The following is an 18,202-nucleotide window of genomic DNA, read 5'->3' on the forward strand; positions in this document are numbered from 1 at the left end:
CATACATATATATATATATATATAATCACAAAAAAGTTATGAGTAAATTATCAATTTATCCATCAGAATATTGATATTACATCAAATCATACTTTAAGAATTTTTTTTACATCAAATTAAATCTTTACAGATTAAGTGCACATCATATGATCCCATTTGTCTGTCTACCGTCCAATAGTAAACGGAAACATCTGATATGACATTATTTCTTTTTTTTTTTCATCAATTTTGATATTATTTTATTAAATGTATATCATATTGTCTATTCCGTCATAGAATTATGTCGAGTTTTTAACGGCAGACATACAATATGATATACATTTAATAAGTCAAGATCAAAATTGATATAAACATTTTTTTATGTCAAATTTGATGTAACATCGATCTTTTGAGGGGCAATTTAGTAGTTTACTCAAAAATTATTCATATAGTATATGTTGTCTAAGGAGAAATTTCAAAATACAATCATTGTATGATACGATAACAAATAGATGATCAATTAATTATTAATTATTATAATTCAACTGTCTAAAAAATTATTATACCTAAATGATGATTGCGCTATAAACCTTCCCGTTGTTGGATCGTGAACCGTATGCTTGTTTGGATACAAAGGGGTAGAGGGGTAGGGAGGAGCGGGGAAATGAAGGATAAGGAGGAAAAGTAAAAGATGAGAGGCATAATTAGATAGAAAATTTTTAAATGGTGAAAAGGGAAAAGTATAACTTTAATAAGTTCTACCGAAGAAAAGAACTTTAATAAGAGTACTGTTTAATCTGTTAAGTAATCTCACCCCATCCCACCCCTCCTTATCCCTCCTTATTTCAGCGCACTCGCTTTCAAAATTAAAGGTCAAACGTGGGTTAAGTTTCTTTTATATGCATGGTAATATAATGGGCCATTAGTCCGTTAATTTGTAAAATTCTCACTTGTCTCTACATAAACTTAAACCAATCTGCAATTCAAAAATTTAAGCTGATAGATTGTTCGACCAAAACCTCATATAAGCTAATTTCTTTCTCAATTTTTTCATGTAAAACAACATACCTCAACACCCGTCCTCACGTGACAACGTATGGTCCAGCACGTGTCACGTGCCATTAAATATCCGCCCTCATAACAACTTATCACGAACCCGACATCTCTTCCGCTCTCGAGCGAGGGGGGACAAACACCAACCTAGTTTCGATCTTCATACTCGGACCTAATTAGAGATACACCTTAGCTACCTCAAAATTGAACCGGACCACTCTTGGGTATGATTAACATGAGATGCACTCTTAACTGTCTCGAAACCAAATTCGGCATGGTGTAAGCTTATACATGTCCGCGAAAGCGTAACTGGCTCTGATATCATGAATTCTCATTTGAGCATACACGGAATTGAGTCTATCTGTAATCCAAAAACTTAAACTGATAGGTTATTGAATTCAATTCCCATATAAACTGATTTTTTTTTACCAATTTTTCCATGTGAAACAACCTACCTCAACATAATTTCTCAAATTGCACAGAGTTTTGCGCTTTTTTAGTGACATACTCCTTAAATTTGGTTTATTGACAATCCAGAACCGAACACGATCATAGCAATTACAGCAGTTAGAATTCGTGATATAATATGCAGTTTCATTACTACCTTTAGTGGTTCTGTTCTCATTGCCCGACTCGTAATGGTACGTTGAACCCGCCGCTGGAACTATTGTTAGTTCTTGAGGTTGAAGTCACTCCCCCAATCGAATCAAGATTCTGTTCACAAATTGTATAACACAGCAGGCAGATACTGACAGTGCATTCAGCAAGAACCAAGGGTAGACAGAGACATGGACTGAACATAACGATGAGGCAGGGCCAAGTTGTTCTCTCACTCCCAAATCATCCCTGCTTTGTTTTTTCGCTTTCCACGACGCCCTGAAGTATAAAAAAAAGGAAAAAAAAAGTAAATAGTTTTTCACCAAAATAGAAAAAGAAAAAAAAGGAGTCCTGCGGTGGAGTGGCACAACTTCCTTTCTACAAACTCAAGTACCGTCTATAAACCATGTTGAAAAATACATCATACTAGTAGTCTAACTTTGCGCTTTGCACGAATCTTTTTACGGTTTCTGTTTTATGTTAATATTATTGTATTTAAAAATTCTATAATAATAAAAATTGTTGAAATAAATAATATCCTTGAAAATATCTAATTATATAAATATATTGTGAAAATTCAAAAAGATAATTATGAAAATGTTATATTAGTATATAAGAAATACGAAGGTCAATCGTCTAGGAACTTGAGGATTACAAATGGAAGCTCCTCATCAATCGCCCTTGTGGGAGGAATCCAAATTACATAATATATAGATAAATTGGCCATCAACATAGCTTGTGTACTCGGATTGTGTGAGAATTAGTCGGGCAAAATTCAAGTTGCCATTCCTAGTTCTGGAATGGAAATAGAAATGAAAAAAAATGAAAAGAAAATGGAGTTAACAGAAAGGCCAAAGAAGCTTCTCTTTCTGCAATAACAAAACCAGCTCGTCTCTCTCTCTCTCTCAGCCTATAGAGCTCTCCAACTACCATAGTTGCCCCTCTCTCTCTCTCCCACTCACTTCACCACTTTCATCCACTCTTCTAATCCCTTCTCCTGCTTTCCATTCTCCCTGAGCTTCTTCCCTTCTGCAAGTTAGAATTTTGATGACTCCGCCATTGGAGCATGATTACATAGGCTTCTCGGAGGCTTCCCCCATGGGGAGGGCCTCCGGGGTCGACGAGGACCCGGCCAGCCTGAACCTCAGGGAGACCGAGCTGAGGCTGGGCCTACCCGGGTCTCAGTCCCATGACAGGTCGAAACCTACTCTTGCTGGGGTCTCAATCTTCGGGAAGGATTTGGAATTCTCGCTCAGCCCTTCCAAGAACAGCGCCGCCCCGGTCTCCGGGGCCAAGAGAGGCTTCTCCGACGCCATTAATGGCGGCAAAGGAGTCGGGGGTCTGTTCTCTCCGAGAAGTGGTGAGAGTTCCGTTAATGCTCATCAATCGGCGGCTTCAAACTCGAAGCCTCTGAGCAAAGAGGGGTTTGGTGCTAGCCCTCAGACAAAGACTCTTCAGGAGAAGAAGAGTCAGGCTGAAGCCCCGGCGACAAAGTAAGCTTCAGTTGTCTCCATTTCCTTTCATTTACAGTTTCATCATGTTTTTCTTAATGTGTCGGAGTTATGCGATTAAGGCACGTTCGGGTTTCGGCTTGTAAATGATCTATCGTGGGAACGGTTAACTTGTCATCGTGTTGGAACAGGAAGATGTAAAGAAGAGCTGTAGTTTTAAATTGTGTGATGAACTGATGATTAAAGGCCGTCGTTGTTGGACAGGGCGCAGGTGGTGGGATGGCCGCCAATTCGGTCGTTCCGGAAGAATACCATGGCTACTAACTTGGCGAAGAACAATGATGATACCGAGACGAAATCAGAACACGGGTGCCTCTATATCAAGGTTAGCTTGGATGGGGCCCCTTATCTGAGGAAGGTCGACCTCAAAACCTATTCAAACTATGCTGAACTCTCCAGGGCTCTTGAGAAGATGTTCAGCTGCTTCACGATCGGTATATAATACGTAGCCCGGGGCCTTAGTCTTGTTGGAACATACTTCTTCGTATACTGTTGGTTGCTATTCCTTTGGTGCAGAAGCTAATACACTCACTGTGACTGTAAAGACTATTGAGAGGGTTTTGTTGGAAATTTTTAACCAATCTTTTGAACTGATATTACTATGCAATCCCGGGTCTTTTGACTTTCCATTTTCGTTCTTATATTTTTCCCATGGATGGTGGGAACAGGGCAATGTGCTGCTAATGGACTTTCGGGGCAAGATGGCCTTACTGAGAATTGCTTGAAAGATATTCTCCATGGTTCTGAGTACGTCCTAACCTACGAAGACAAAGATGGTGACTGGATGCTTGTTGGTGATGTTCCTTGGGAGTAAGTGATGTTCCTTTCCTTGCTTCTTGTTTACTGTTTACAGACCTGCAGTTTCGGAATATCTTTTTGTCGCTCTTTCCAGTTATGCGATCCGTAGACTCTTGATCTGCTGAAAACTGAATACCCTCTGCTCTGAGAGTGAGACCTCTGCCTTTGGAATTACAGGATGTTTACTGACTCATGTAGGAGGCTAAGGATTATGAAAAGTTCCGAGGCAATTGGTCTAGGTATGTCTCCTATAAGATACATGGTGGGATATCAATTTCAAGTCATCGGCTTTTCTACCTGCTTGCCGTAGTGGTAATATTAGCTTGTTTCACGCAGCCCCGAGAGCTATGGAAAAGTGCAAGAGCCGTGATTGAGTGCAAAATATGGGAATGGTCCTGAAGAAAGCATGTTCCAGGAATTTGGGGATCGGAGGTTCTCTCAAGGGTTCTTCAGTTGGATGCTTTATCGAAATCCCTATATATGTTGCTCATTAGTTTGTAGCTTTTGCAGAATCCTCTGCAAGGGAAAGTTTTCCTTGTGATAAAAAAATTAGTTTAAAAATAGGTGGTCCAATTATGTGTTTCATATCTCTCTTGCTCGATTGTATGTCCGAACTCTTATATTCTGTAAATGAGCTGGCTTGCTGCTTGCAATAATACTCTTTTGCAGAACGTAGGATGGCGGAACACTTCGTATGTCGAATTTTCCCCAGAGTGCTCAATTTCTAGATGAAATGCCATTTCCGGAGTACTCGGCAAATAATGCATTTCTGCAATCGAGCTGCCCACGTCTTGTATAAGCCAAACTGTCTGAAATTTGTTATGTATTTCCATATGCGTCGTATGATTCCGTCAAATGGTCTACTTGCATCTACAAAGCTGTTCCCCAAACAATCCGCTAACCAACACCGCCAGAAAGTTGAAAAATAAGATTGAACCCGGAACATGCCATGAAACTTAAGGCTTGTCCACTGTTATGCTGTATGACAGGAACCAACTATAACGTAGCCGCATTCTGTCCATCTAATCCATTCAGCCTAAGGAGAAAAAGAGAATTGTAGTGGATACCCGGGTACAAAGTGGGAATATTGCATTACAGCTGCCCTTTCTGAAAACCGAAATAAGTCTGGGAATACCAAACAGAACTCAAAGAATGAAATTCACGACTACTATTAACAGGAAGCATTTCTCCAGGATTTAAAAGCTGAACTCTCTTCCTCTACGTTTGACAGTTCTGTGACTAATGTTCTGATATTTGAAGATAAACCATCTGCGTATAGCCATTAAACACCGAATTATCCAGCCTGCCTAACCCAAGCCTCTGAAACAAGCCATACCGGCCATCTTCCACAATAGGAGTAACTGTACGAGCAGGATCATATCGTGACTGATGAGTGAGGGATGGTCCTGCCACCGGTGGAAGCTCCCAGTACACATCGAGGATCGATTCCACGAACCTGCTGTTCTCAAAGTGCTCGGTCAAAGAGATGGGCTGATTGGTGTGGTTGAAGTTGTCTCGTGCATAACCTCTAACACCCCACCATGCATCACCTGGGCTGCACAGCTCATCTGTATCAACTGCCTTCTCCCAGAATTTCTTTCTTCTCGATCTGATCCGGGCCTCATCACTGTCTCTAAAGCAGCTATGGCCGCCCCCTGTAAGAGCAAGAAAAACTAACAGATGAGCCATCCTTATTGTTGATCTCAAACGAAAATCCAATTGATGACTAATACTCTGCAAAGTGTTTCTACGACTCTCCAATAATTAGTCTTACATACCCCAGAATTTATTCAAATCAGACATGAGCAACATCCAAATGCTAAAAGTAGGGGAATTAAGTTTAGTTTCAGCTACTTGAGCAAGGACTGAAAATATACCACTGATGTAAAATTGGTCACAGATCTGCCTCAAGGAATAATGATCTCCGGTTCCAGTGTCATAGTTATCCTCGAAAACAAGATGCCTGAACCCAGCTTTCAGGGCCTGCTTAATTCTGCCCAAAAAAGAAAGGAATGAAAGGAATCATCGATAAGAGCCTCAACTAATCTGATTATTTAGGCATTGATAGATCCATGATGACAGCCATCATTGGCAGTCTAAATAGTGACAGTACCTTTTTAGCTCATTCTGATGATCATCGAAAAAGATAAGAACTCGACTAAGGTCTGTAACCTTATGCTTCTTCATCACTGTTGTCCAGTCAACGCTTCCAAAATCAATGAAATCCTTCCCAGCAAAGTATGTGCAATTGGCATCAACATAAGCAGGACCTTTCTTCAAGTACTTCTCAGGATGCCGGGGTGTAAGTGATATAATAGGTGTATCGGGCATAGCTTGCCTCAGAACCCATGTGGAATGGCCCTTAAAAGCACCGCTTTCGATCATGAGGTCTGGCTGTAGCCACCGAGCGACAAACCAGAGACCAAAACTGTGGTCAAAACCCATTCCATACATGTTGTTCTTGATTGGTCGTGTTTCATATATGGGTACAAACTCTTCCAATCCTTTCAGCAAATCCTTTGACGTCCACTCCACCGTTTTTCCATGTTTCGATCTGCCTTTACCCCAGGACAAACATTAAATCGCATTGTACCACTACTAGCAATGTACAAGAGATTGCACCCATATATCCAATAAAATGAAAATTCAGATAGACCAGATACGTTACATACGTCGACAGCATACATTTTAGACTGAACATTAGATACAATTTATCAGAAATATCATATCATAATCCACAAAAGTTCCCAAGGAGAGGAAAGAATGATAAAGCCAAGATTCCAGCTTCCACATGTGCATGCTCCTTGCTTCAGCATTTTCTAAGCAGCTAAAGGCAGCATCACATGGCAACAGAATCAAATCACGAGAAGCTAGGAACAACTGAGTTATGCAGAGACTCTAAATTCAACTTCCTTTTGCAATTGAGACTCGTAAATGAAGGCAAAAGATCAAGAATTGAAAAAACTTAACAAAAAAGAAAACACAAATGAAATGCAAAGATCGTTCAACTTTGCGTCCTTGGCAGCTAAGAACTACCATTAGCTTAAACGCGCGATCCAAATTGTTCGAAAAGGTATGGCAATCCATGAGAAATCCTCCAAAGATAATGATTCTCGAGGAAAATCTTCCATTATACCAAGAAAAGAAAACCTGTCATAATCATACATCACGACAACAGGTAAACTTCTGATCATGTCAACAAACTAAGCCCCACCACATTCGATCCAATCCATGACATGCAACTCGTAATCTTGATGTTACTAACGGAAGAGATTGATTCCAAATATGAGAGACTTACACCAAGGAACGCCGAGGGAGCCGAAGTCAGATTCGAGGCCATCGAAGCCGAAGAAGTGGGCGCGGGAGACGGCGCCGTAGGGGTTGGCGACGCAGATGAGGCTGCGAAAGGGTTGGACGAGGGAAGGGATCAGGAAGAAGAGGACAAGGAGGAGGAGGAGCCACGGCCAGGAGGGGCAGAAGTGGTTGAACTTGGTGGCGTGGTTAACGAATCTGGCGGTAAGGATGGAGACGTGGTTCTGCTTCCTGGTCTTGGACTCGTCGGCCGCGTCGGCGTCGGAGTCGCCGGTGTGTGGCGCCGCCCTGCGCATCGAGAGGACTCGCTCCAGCATCTAACGGCGAGGAGCGAGAGAGGGATAGAGAGAGAGAGAGAGAGAGAGTGTGTCAGCAGAGAGAGTGAAGTGCATATTGTGCGTGTGGGGGGGTCTGGATTTTGTTAATTTCCTTGTCAAGGGAGTTCTTGACGGTAACGGCGTCAGACGAACTCTAGTGTGGAGGGCATAAGCGTCGTTTCTTAATTCATCTTTTCTTTTTGTTTTTTCCGCGAAAATTTTCTATTCATATTGTATTGTCCTGGGGGTGACCGCCTAGTGCGTAATCAAATGAAATTTCAATATTTCAAAAATGGGTTATGCTAAGTTTATTAGTTGATCAGACATTAACACGGCCACGACGGTAAAGTTGTTTTGATTCTTCCAACACGTGCATGTAATTTAAGCCCTAAAAAGGTGAAATTGGCCCTAAGGACAATTGAATAGATCTGGCCACTATGAATCTCAAGAGACTCAAGTGATATGGATTCCGGCCTTGTAAAGCCAAGAGAAACACACTTCAAGGCCTAGAAGCCAAGTCGCAAATGGAAGTCAATCCTCACTCGGAAGTTTGGACAGAGGTAAATGGATAAACCAAGATGCTCGCTGGATTTTAACGTCCTAAGTACAATATGTAGGTGCTGGAATTGAAGAATGAAATGTAAAGCCTAAAGTAAAGTGCAAGGGAATGAAAAATACCGAAATGTAAAATGAAGGAGTATGAATGTTGTTTTTTTTTTTTGCTAACCCGAGGTATCCGGGTTTCGCCCGACTAATCCCCGAGGCTCCGTGAACCCCCGGCGGCGCACGAAGCGGGTAATTACACCAAAGGCGCTCCGGTGGCCCCAAGGGGATTCGAACCCGGGTCTCGGTGCAAACTTAAGTGCACATTAACCACTAGACCAAATCCTTTGGGGTTAGTATGAATGTTGTGTTGTCGAAGAAACTACAATGATCTACACTCCTAGCTTATGTAGAGAAGCCTAAGATAGCTAACACTCAGCTACAGTTGAATCTTATTACACAATAGGCCAAAACTAAGGCAAGGGAAACAAGAAATATGGTTCCTTATTAACTATGCTTCAAACGAGCAATTAAATAAATAAAAATGGTAATGGTCATCTTAATACGTCCTTGTCTTATTGAAGATTACTCTAACTTGCAATTTCCTTGGATGCAAAGATCTCCCCACGCTTTCCATTTTGAGGCACTAACCCTAGACGCGGTAGGCCTAAACTAGATGTTGTCACTTCTCTCGTGCTGGGCCAGTCTAAAGATGTCCTCCGCGGGCCTTTCTTCTTTTTCTCAGTCTTTACGTGCTTGAGCTCATTAACCCTCCCACATGGATCGTCTATGTCATGTACCTAGGCCAATCCTCGTCAATCCAAAGCTCAATTAATACTTAATCTTGGTTAATTATCTTTAGCTCCCATGATTAATGCGACATGTTGAAATCTAGTGTAAACAACACCCCTGCATGTTTAGCCATGTGAGTGGAATATCAAACATGGCTTGACATGTAAATTTGAAGATTTCCCACATCAATTTCTTGTGATTAAACAAGAAATTAAAATTTTCCAAAATGAAATTGTCCTCTCAACTTATTAACCATTGTAACCATTCGTGCCTTTAAATGCTAGTAGGTCCCAAAAATTTCAAATCAGGCAATTATGGTAGCCGCCTGCCATTTTCTCTCGTTCTCCCACTAAGCTGCTCTGACTCTACCCCTTATCTCTTTCTCTTTCTTCTCACACTCACCCACTCACTGATCCTTCTTCTCGGTTCTCTCTCCCTCTCTGTCTCTGCACTCCCACAACCACACTCTTTCTCTCTTGCTTTTCTTCTCCGACTTTTCATATCGTTTACCACACTAACGCCCATCATCGCCATCATCTCTGATAACTTGGGCCATTAGCACCTTACTCTACTGAGTTATGATTGACTTATGTTGCTCAACATCCCTTGACTCTTGCCTTCTTACACGAGTTTCCATTTCGACTTGGGCGTCGCGAGAGAAGCATTGACACCCACTCGAAACTCAGTTTCTCAATACCCTAGCCTTCGTCCTCTTTCCTGCTTAATTCAAGGGAATCTCAAGAAAAACCCTAAATTAGCTCACTCATTTCTATGGCTTGATTAGACTCGATTTGAGAAGCCCTCGATTGCACTCTTACTTTGGTAGGATAATTAGTGGGTCTAATTAGTAACTCTTACTGGGTATTGGTTTGTAGGATGTCGACAATTGGGGCTCGCCACGCCGTTCTCGAGGCCACAATCTTGTGGCCCCCCTTTTGTCTCAGAGCATCCTCGAGTTCTAGGATCTTTCTTCACTTCCGATCCTTCCAATGCCATTGGTGGCGCCTCCCCTGCTCTTCAAGACCCACCCTAGTTTTCCATAGAAGCATCCCAGTGGAAGTTATGGCGCAAAAGTTCCCACAAGTATTGGCCTCGCTTTATTGAAACTAGTGGAAGCCATGGGTAGACCATTTAGAAGGGAAATTTAGGCAGCTATGGAAGGAACTAGAAATTTACGCTTTCATCAAGGTGACCTGCGTAGCTCCAGACATGGACTGGGGTCTATTGCTTGCCCTTTTTGACTTTATGGAGCTAGTCCATCGACGCCTTTGTCTTGCCGTGTGGGTTCCTCTCAATGACCCAAAGACTTGAGTTACTTGACCGACCTCCTAGTCATAGGAGAGCCTATTGAACCTTCCAATAGGGATAAGGTTGAGGGGCTGATGAAGTCATACTCGAGTACCCAGAATCCCTAGCCACAAGTATTCTTAACGCCTTCCTGGAACAAGAATTCAAGCAAGATGACTCTGAGCCAACTATCTATGAACACATATCATTCTTGTACTTTATAATGTGCAACTTCCTCCGCCTCCTTGCTAGCAGCCAGATGGTGAAAGATGTGTTCTACATCAGGCAGAAGCTTTCAGCTTGATAGATGGTGGCTTTGGTCCCTTATGCCCTCGCCTTTCTTTATTAAGGCTGCCAGACTGTGGCTGAAAAACACATTCCCCAAGCCATCAAGGCTAATGTGGCTTTTGCAGTCGTAGTCCTTCACATACTTTCCATCCCTCTACTCATAACTTGATTTATCAGCCCTAGCCCTTGTAAACCTTCCTTGCTATGGCCTCAAGTTCAAGCACCTAACTAAGGTTCAGACGCTCTATGAGAAGCCTTCGAAGTAGTGTTTAAGTTTAAAGCCAGAGACCTTCGAGTTCTAACCCCTAAAGATTAGGGACTGTTGGTCCTGACTTAAGGCCAACTTCACCTTTTTTTTTTGTTTTAAAGTTTTTTTAGTTTTCAGAAATAATTTATTATTAAAAAAATATAGTGAGTCTCACTCGATCATTCATTATGATCCATGTGATATTAGTAATACACGTCGATCATTTCCGTTTAAATTAACGAAAAAGTTGACGCCGTACTAGAATTGTTATCAAATCAATAGTTTGTACATTTTTTTGGTTAAAGAATAAAAATTCGTATTAAAATTTTTTATAATAAAATTATTAAAATATAGAAAAGTTTGTAATTTTTTTGATTATTAACAATTCTTTTTATATAAACATAGGATCTTTTCCTTCCCCATCGCTCCTTAACCCTCCCTTCCGCTCCTCTACAGCCCTCCTTCATTTTGAAGCTACGCACAAACTACAGGGAGCAAATGAAGAATAATCCGAACACGAAGGACGGTCTCTTTCCTTCGCTGTTCACTGTTGAGTTCAATACTTCAATCACAAGTCGCTCTCTGGACTGGCACTGCAAAGAAGCTCGACAATAGCCATGGCCTCCATTGCCTCCAAGTTCAGGTCCTCCGCTCTCATCTCATGGAAATCGGTACTCCATCTCTACATCAGCGCTCTTGATCCCAGACTCACTCCTCCCTCTTTGTTTCACATACCTCTTTGTCTCTCTGGTGCCAGACGGGGAAGTTGCAGCAAACCCTGGCCGGTTGCATTGAGAGGACCGGCGTCGCCCTTCACTCGGGAAAGGTCTCCACGGTGAAGATATGGCCACACTTCGCCGGTGAGGGGCGGTGGTTCGACTTCCGCTCCAACCTGATACCTGCGTCCATCGATTTCGTGGAGCAATCGCCTCTTTGCACCACGCTCTTGAAGGACGGGCTCAGAATACGCACTGTCGAGCATCTGCTATCAGCTCTCGAAGCCTCTGGGGTCGATAACTGCAGGATCGAGATTGATAATTTGGACGGTGAAGATAAGGATGTCGAGGTTGGTATGAAATATCTGCTTTTATGCAATGTCTGCACCCAAATGTCTTGCATTGTGCTAGAATTTTAGGACAGCCTTAATTTTTCAGAAGATTACCATTAACGTGGGAGTCGAACGGAAATTACTCTCTTTTGTCCTTTGCAGTTAGATGGCAATTGTGATTATATACTTTTGAACGCTAATATAAAAACAAAATCCGTTCTAGTCTACCTTACATAGAATTTTAGTTCAATGCTGTGATTCTCTTGATAAGCATATTGATTCTTATGTAATCAAGGAATAAATAGCGTAATACCGGTTAACGGATTTCAAGTGAAGTTCCTGTAAGCCTTCACCTATATCTGTGCAAAGAAAGAAAAGAGAACTCATGAGCAAATCTTAAATGATCCTTCGTCATGGTGGGCGTGGTGAGGAATAATGAGTAAGATCAATCCTAATAGTGAAGCAAAATAATGGTCCAGCGTCCGCTTGTTATGGTCCTCGCTACGTGGCATGGTAGTTGGAATTGCTCTTTGACCTGTGTTGTGAGCAGAAGTTTGTGTTTGTTCCATTTTTTTTTTTTTTTTTATGTATACCGGAGGGGAGGTGAGGCATTTCTGTGGCTGAGGTAAAATGGGAGTTATAATCACCTTGGAATTGCTCTTTGACTTGTGTTGAGGGCAGGAGTTCGTTCCATGTTTTATGTTGGGAGGTGATGCATTTCAGTGCCTAAGCTAAAACAGGAAGGATGATCATTAGAAACAGAAAGCAACACCCTAAGTTTCTGCATATGAAAAACTACGATTGAGGTTTTGTTTTTGGGGGTGGGGGGGTGTTTGGTGTTTGGAGAGCGTAGTAAAAGATCTGGAATTATTAGATGGTGAAGAAGAGTAGGGACAGCATCTATTGTGGGGAAAATTAGGTTAGTTATTGCAAAACCGGAAGGAGAGAGATGGATGGGCTGGGTGCTTACTTTCAGAAAATAAATCGTACCTTCTGTCTCTCCTTAATCAAGTGGCTCCTGATCAACTAAGTTTTGGTGTGACTTGGGAAAATTTGTAAAGAGAGTGAAATGAGTAATTGTTGGATTGCCTGTGCCGTATGCAGCAGAATGAATGGTGATAATCTTTCTGCTGCAGAAAAGGACCAGCTGGTGCTCAGTTAAGTACATTACTTTAGTTACAGTTCAAATTTTATGGAAAAGAGCCTGCCTACTGCATATTTTTGAATCTTTTTTCGGTGGAAGCATATTTTTGAATCTTGATGAAGCTACAACGTTATATTTCCAGTTGGACATTCCTTTATTTTTCTCCTAGGAATGAGCATATCTTTATAAGTCAGGTGCGTTGCATTGCATGTGTGTTATTCCATGATTTTCTTTTTTCTCCATTCTTAATTTTGTGATGGATGTAATCGTGTTCCTTCTGTCTCAAAATGGCATATCATACTTAATTGTCCATGTAATGCAGGTCCCAATTTTTGACGGCTCGGCAAGGGAATGGGTGGAAGCGATTGAGAAAGTTGGTCTGGAGATAGCGAAAGATAGTCGTGGAAATGATTGTGAAAAAATAGCTCCATATTTGAATGAACCTGTGCATTTCTGGCATATTGATTCTTTTGTGGTCGCATTTCCATCACCTAAAGTTCACGTCACTTTTGGAATTGATTTTCCTCAGGTGGGTTATTGAATAGCCAGGCTGTAAATGCAGATGAGTGTATATTGAATTTGCTGTGACTGTATTCTTTTATGATTCTCTAACTTTATTGACATTTAAATTAAACTTCTGGATACTTTGATGCATGCCATGTAATTGTACCAGGATGGCTTGGTTATGTTTCCAAGCATTTATTAATTCCTCTTTTTCCTTGTTACAGGTGCCTGCTGTTGGTTGCCAGTGGTTTTCCTCATCCCTTAGTGATGACTCTGTGTACAAGAGGCAAATTGCTCCTGCACGTACTTTTTGCATTTACGAGGAGGTCTGCTGTTTCATATTATTTTACAGTTGTCACTGGGAATTTCACTCTGCCTCACTGTATGATTATAATTCTCTTCCTCTTGAAGTTACAATTGCAATAAGTTTATCTACAAAGCAAACTAGTTTCGACTTCAATGAGAAATAATTTATATTTGCACCCTAATCATCAGAACCGCCTAGAGTATAGGTAAGAAAGAGCTGTATATATATGTGTGTGTGTGTGTGTTGTTCTAATGGAAACTGATCTGAATTCAACTGTTCGTGTGGTTTGTTTTCTTTTAATAAGAAGAAGGAAATCTGAAAACCGTGGACAGCATAACAAATTCATGGAGCTATCGGTCCACTACTCAATTCAGTGTTTGCTCCAATTGTTATCAAACTCTTAGCAGTGTTGGATCATCGGACAAATAATAGTCAGTGCAAGTTTTGCAAGTTTTTCTTTTAATGTTTCTGCCGCCTTTTTTCTTCGACTCATGATTTGTTATTAATGTTCTTGATGTGTATCCGCCTGTCTATCTACCTAAATATTTCATGTCATCCCATTAATGCTGATCTCACCTTTTTAAACCCTGATAGGTGGAGAAAATGCGAAATGCTGGACTGATAAAAGGTGGTTCTTTAGAGAATGCCTTAGTTTGCAGGTAAGATAATAGAATGGACAATATTCTGTTGCTTTGAAGCCAATATGACTGCCTACAGTACGAGGCAATTGCATCTAGTTCTTTCATTACACTTTCAATAATCAATGTGTTTTATAAGGTTCTTACATGGTTAAAATGTTTGCACTAGAAAAAGTAGTGATATTATGTAATTTGCTATACTATTGTATTAAGTCTCTGAAATCTTGAGGAGTATGTAGCAAAACACATGTAGTTTCTTTCATGATGATTGCATTAAGTCATATTCTCTGGTGTATATCTACAGTATGGGCAAAGGTTGGTTGAATCCACCACTGCGATTTAATGATGAACCCGCTCGCCATAAGGCCTTAGATCTAATTGGAGATCTCTCTGTTTTTGCAAGATCTGGTAGTCAGGGCCTTCCAGTGGCACATATAGTGGCCTACAAGGTATTTGACCTTCATCATTTTCAGGTTTATTTGCTTTCTTCAAAGTTTATATCCAATGTAATTTAAAATTACAGAAGCAGCTTTTCATCCATAAAATATGGTAGCAGGATTCAGACTATGTTACTCATATCTTATGCTAAAAAAGTAGGTGGTGCTATCCATTGGTTTTTTTACATTTTCCTTAAGAAATTAATGTTCTCTTAACATATATTTCTGTTCTACATGAAGTTCCACCATTCTAGTGGAATGATTTGATTAGGATACAATTACTTAGATCAGAGTCTCACCAATATTCCCTAGCAACAAGAAAGAAACAAGAAAAAGATCATAAATGTTGCCTAAACATTGCATACAAATTCCATAGGGTCTTTCAGTATACTTTAGGGATTCTTCCTATCCATTCTCTTACTGTTGGCTATCCTTAACAGCAATGATGGTTGCAATTGCTCGTTGGGAGTAGTTGGTAACCCACACAATGTGTGTCTGCTCATAGAAAGTTGAAATACATATATGATAGGCATTTAACATTGTTCATTTGGAAATAGTCCTAAAAAGCTTCTTAAAAGCAATTATACAAGATTGAGAAGTATAAGTATAGTAAAATAGGAAATATTATGAGGATGATAGATATAGATGTTATTATTGCTTTTAAATCATTGATGAAAGGAAGAGATAATTTTGTGTATGCCCAGGGCAAGGGGAGTGAGGTGATGGAAGTGTGTTTTGGTCAGTTTGGGCAAGGGAAAGAAAATTGATCGTCACATGACATACGATTTAAAGGTTTTTTTGTTTTTGGTCCTTGAACAATTACAATTACTTTTTCATAATGTCGAGAAATTCTTTTAAGTTACTGGGATAACTTTTCATTTCTGGAAGCTCTTTATATCTTGCGATTACACTGACAATGAAAAGATAATGATAATGTGGTAATATTGATACATAAAATCACGGTCAAATTCTTTAATAGGCATGGAGAGCCATTTTAATACTTCTACATATTGAAGCATTATTTGAATCTAATTATAGTGTGAATTTTTACTTTTAAGGCCAAATACTGTATGCATTTTTAAGTAGTTTTGTACTGAAAATAAAATAAAAATTTATCAAGAAGCAAGTTTCCACCTTTCATGGCTCAGAATTTACATGTTAACATAGACTTTTTTGCTAATGTATTCTGCAATTTGAAATACATAAATACATATATATATATATATTTATATATATTCGTCCTAGAAATTTCTTTCGGACACACTGATGATTAGGAAATGTTGATTAAGTTGCTAAGCCGAAGTTATGCTTGCAGAGTGGGCATGCACTGCATGCTGATTTTGTACGGCAAATTTCATCATAGTTTATCAGAAGAGAAGACGGGCAGGATTAATGCTGCAAGATGTCCAACGGTTCAAGGACTAAAAGCCCTGGTCATCTCATATGTGGTGAGGATCATCATATTTGGGAGTATCAGTGCTGCATTTGCAGAAAATGGATTCAGTGCTCATGATTGCTTTTGTGTATGTTATATTAGCCCCTACCCCTCCTTCCTGAGTAAATGATTTTCACATATTGGTGAGATTATTTATATATGAACGACATTCAATAATAGAAATTGCACAACCAACCATTTAGTCCAGCAAGACTTAGAAACCTTTTGTAGTTAACATTCTTTGTGATCATGTTTGGTCCTCGGATATGTGTTATTAGGATTGGTATTATTGCCTTCCTATAGTTACCTCCTGGTCCTCAAATGATGGCATATCATTAGGCCCCATTCTCAGATATGTCTAGATATTGCTCTTTAGGTGAGCTGCATACTTTCTGTTGCCGCTTGGATTGCATTTAAGAGAGAAGCTTTTCCGATGAGTTGTATTGAAGATATCTCAGGGGATCTGTCCTTTTGCTGATCCCCCACTGACTTGCTAAGTTTATCTCTGCCTGCATACTATGTTCTTCATCTTTAATTCTTATTTCCAGAAGCTGTTAGTTGATTCGATCAGGTCCTTGGTGCAGGAATGGATGTGAACTGGGTCTTTCCTCTTTAGCTAGCTTTGGCTTCGGTTGTTTAGGTCCTTGCAGGCCTCCTGGTTTCAGCTGATTGTATGCCTACTGCTAACCTTGATGAGATCTGTACTAATATGGTCGGGGGGAAGCAGGAGTTTGTGGGGGCCTCTATTCAGCTATCCTTAAGCACAAGTATTTGATCAATCGAAGACTGATAGAATGATCGTTCAGCCTGGACAATCGAGGCTTTTGTTCTAGTGGAATGAATTTATCGGAAGATTTTCCGTAAGGTCTTTGAAAGAAACTAAGAATTGGCGGCACGAAGAGACGAGAGGTGCTCTGTATGCTGTGAGAAATTTTATTAGGGCACCACTGATTCAGCTCAATCTCCACCATGGAGATTCTTTAGTGTGAACAGCATTCTAGTAGTATCTTATCATTTGCACAAAATAAAGTGAGCAATCAGCGAAGAGGCGAAAGAATGTTTAAGAGACAGATCAGATGACCAGTGGCAACTCGAGGAACAGGCTGTGGGAACAATAGGGAGAAATCACTGTGAAGGAATGCCCCAGGATACGCGGTATAATCTGCATTAAGAAAACAGTCAGTAATCTGAATCTAAGGTGGTAGATGAAGGGGAGGAAGATGAGTTGCGAGAAAATATTGTTCTGAGTGCTGCTGCTGAATACACTATTCTCCTTTCGGTTTGTCTAACCAGCTGGGAACTCGGTCATTGTTTCGAGCTATAGTATGTCTTGTCTGATGTTCTTTATCCGGAATAGGTATTCAGTATTCTCGTTGTTTGGACTTTGCTAGCATGTTGTAGTAAGGAGAACCCCCGATTAAGTCCTGATTAGTTGATCGGAGTCCATTTCCCGAAGATTTGTGGAAGAACAAGGTAAAACTTGAGCATGGCAGAGGCTGGTCGGTCTTGATTCGAGCCCTCTAGTACGGACCATGCCACCCATACCTCTCTTCTACTAAAGGAAAATCGGCCTTTTTGTGCACCTTATGCTAGAATCTTGCTAAAACGGTTGTTTATGTGAACAATATCATGTTGTTCTAGACCATGATTACGATGTTTATGCAGTGTGTATATGCTAGGATTAGCTTAATCGTGTCAAATATGCTCGACTTTACTTGATTAGTGCTTAATTAAGATTAATTGAGTAGTGGCACGTTAATTATCTAATTTGGCTTAATCTCGTCCAATTGCTTGTGATAACATTCTGATCATGTAGTAATGAGATCCAATTTGTGGTCAATCGGGTGTAATTTAACTGAATTAAGGTGTAATCAGATTGATTATGGACTTGACTATGAGTAATTAGCTTAGATTTTGCTTAACTAGGTGAAATTAACATTGAATTGAATGCTGTAATATTCTGCA

At 40.4% G+C, this 18,202-nt stretch overlaps 3 protein-coding genes across 16 annotated transcripts; 2 read left to right on the forward strand and 1 right to left on the reverse strand.

Moving 5' to 3' along the window:
• Window positions 1-2,504: 2,504 nt before the first annotated feature.
• Window positions 2,505-4,686, forward strand: LOC116201179 (auxin-responsive protein IAA21-like). Its single transcript, XM_031532313.1, has 5 exons — window positions 2,505-3,122; window positions 3,345-3,574; window positions 3,809-3,950; window positions 4,116-4,177; window positions 4,275-4,686. The coding sequence occupies exons 1-5, from the start codon at window positions 2,677-2,679 to the stop codon at window positions 4,310-4,312; spliced, it is 918 nt and encodes a 305-aa protein (XP_031388173.1). The 5' UTR covers window positions 2,505-2,676; the 3' UTR covers window positions 4,313-4,686.
• Window positions 4,687-4,883: 197 nt separating this feature from the next.
• LOC116201177 lies at window positions 4,884-7,660 on the reverse strand. The gene is made up of 4 exons (XM_031532308.1): window positions 7,237-7,660; window positions 6,052-6,496; window positions 5,816-5,931; window positions 4,884-5,593 (listed from the first exon to the last, which is right to left on the reverse strand). Exons 1-4 carry the CDS (start codon window positions 7,565-7,567, stop codon window positions 5,178-5,180), a joined length of 1,308 nt encoding a protein of 435 aa, XP_031388168.1. The 5' UTR covers window positions 7,568-7,660; the 3' UTR covers window positions 4,884-5,177.
• A 1,632-nt stretch (window positions 7,661-9,292) lies between these two features.
• On the forward strand, window positions 9,293-17,977 carry LOC116201178 (probable UDP-3-O-acyl-N-acetylglucosamine deacetylase 2, mitochondrial). 14 transcript variants are annotated; one of them, XR_004155825.1, is made up of 9 exons: window positions 9,294-11,395; window positions 11,482-11,790; window positions 13,239-13,445; window positions 13,645-13,802; window positions 14,322-14,386; window positions 14,670-14,680; window positions 14,769-14,814; window positions 16,118-16,325; window positions 16,822-17,977. XR_004155825.1 is itself a non-coding variant. In XM_031532310.1 (7 exons), the coding sequence occupies exons 1-7, from the start codon at window positions 11,342-11,344 to the stop codon at window positions 16,163-16,165; spliced, it is 930 nt and encodes a 309-aa protein (XP_031388170.1). In that variant the 5' UTR covers window positions 9,295-11,341; the 3' UTR covers window positions 16,166-16,726. The 14 variants fall into 14 exon arrangements, 3 of the variants coding, with proteins under 3 accessions (XP_031388171.1, XP_031388172.1, XP_031388170.1); XR_004155823.1 differs by having other exon boundaries at window positions 13,645-13,746; XR_004155824.1 differs by lacking the exon at window positions 14,670-14,680.
• Window positions 17,978-18,202: the final 225 nt, after the last annotated feature.

This window comes from Punica granatum, chromosome 3 (assembly GCF_007655135.1).
Source record: "Punica granatum isolate Tunisia-2019 chromosome 3, ASM765513v2, whole genome shotgun sequence".
In the NCBI taxonomy this organism is placed as follows: Eukaryota; Viridiplantae; Streptophyta; class Magnoliopsida; order Myrtales; family Lythraceae; genus Punica; species Punica granatum.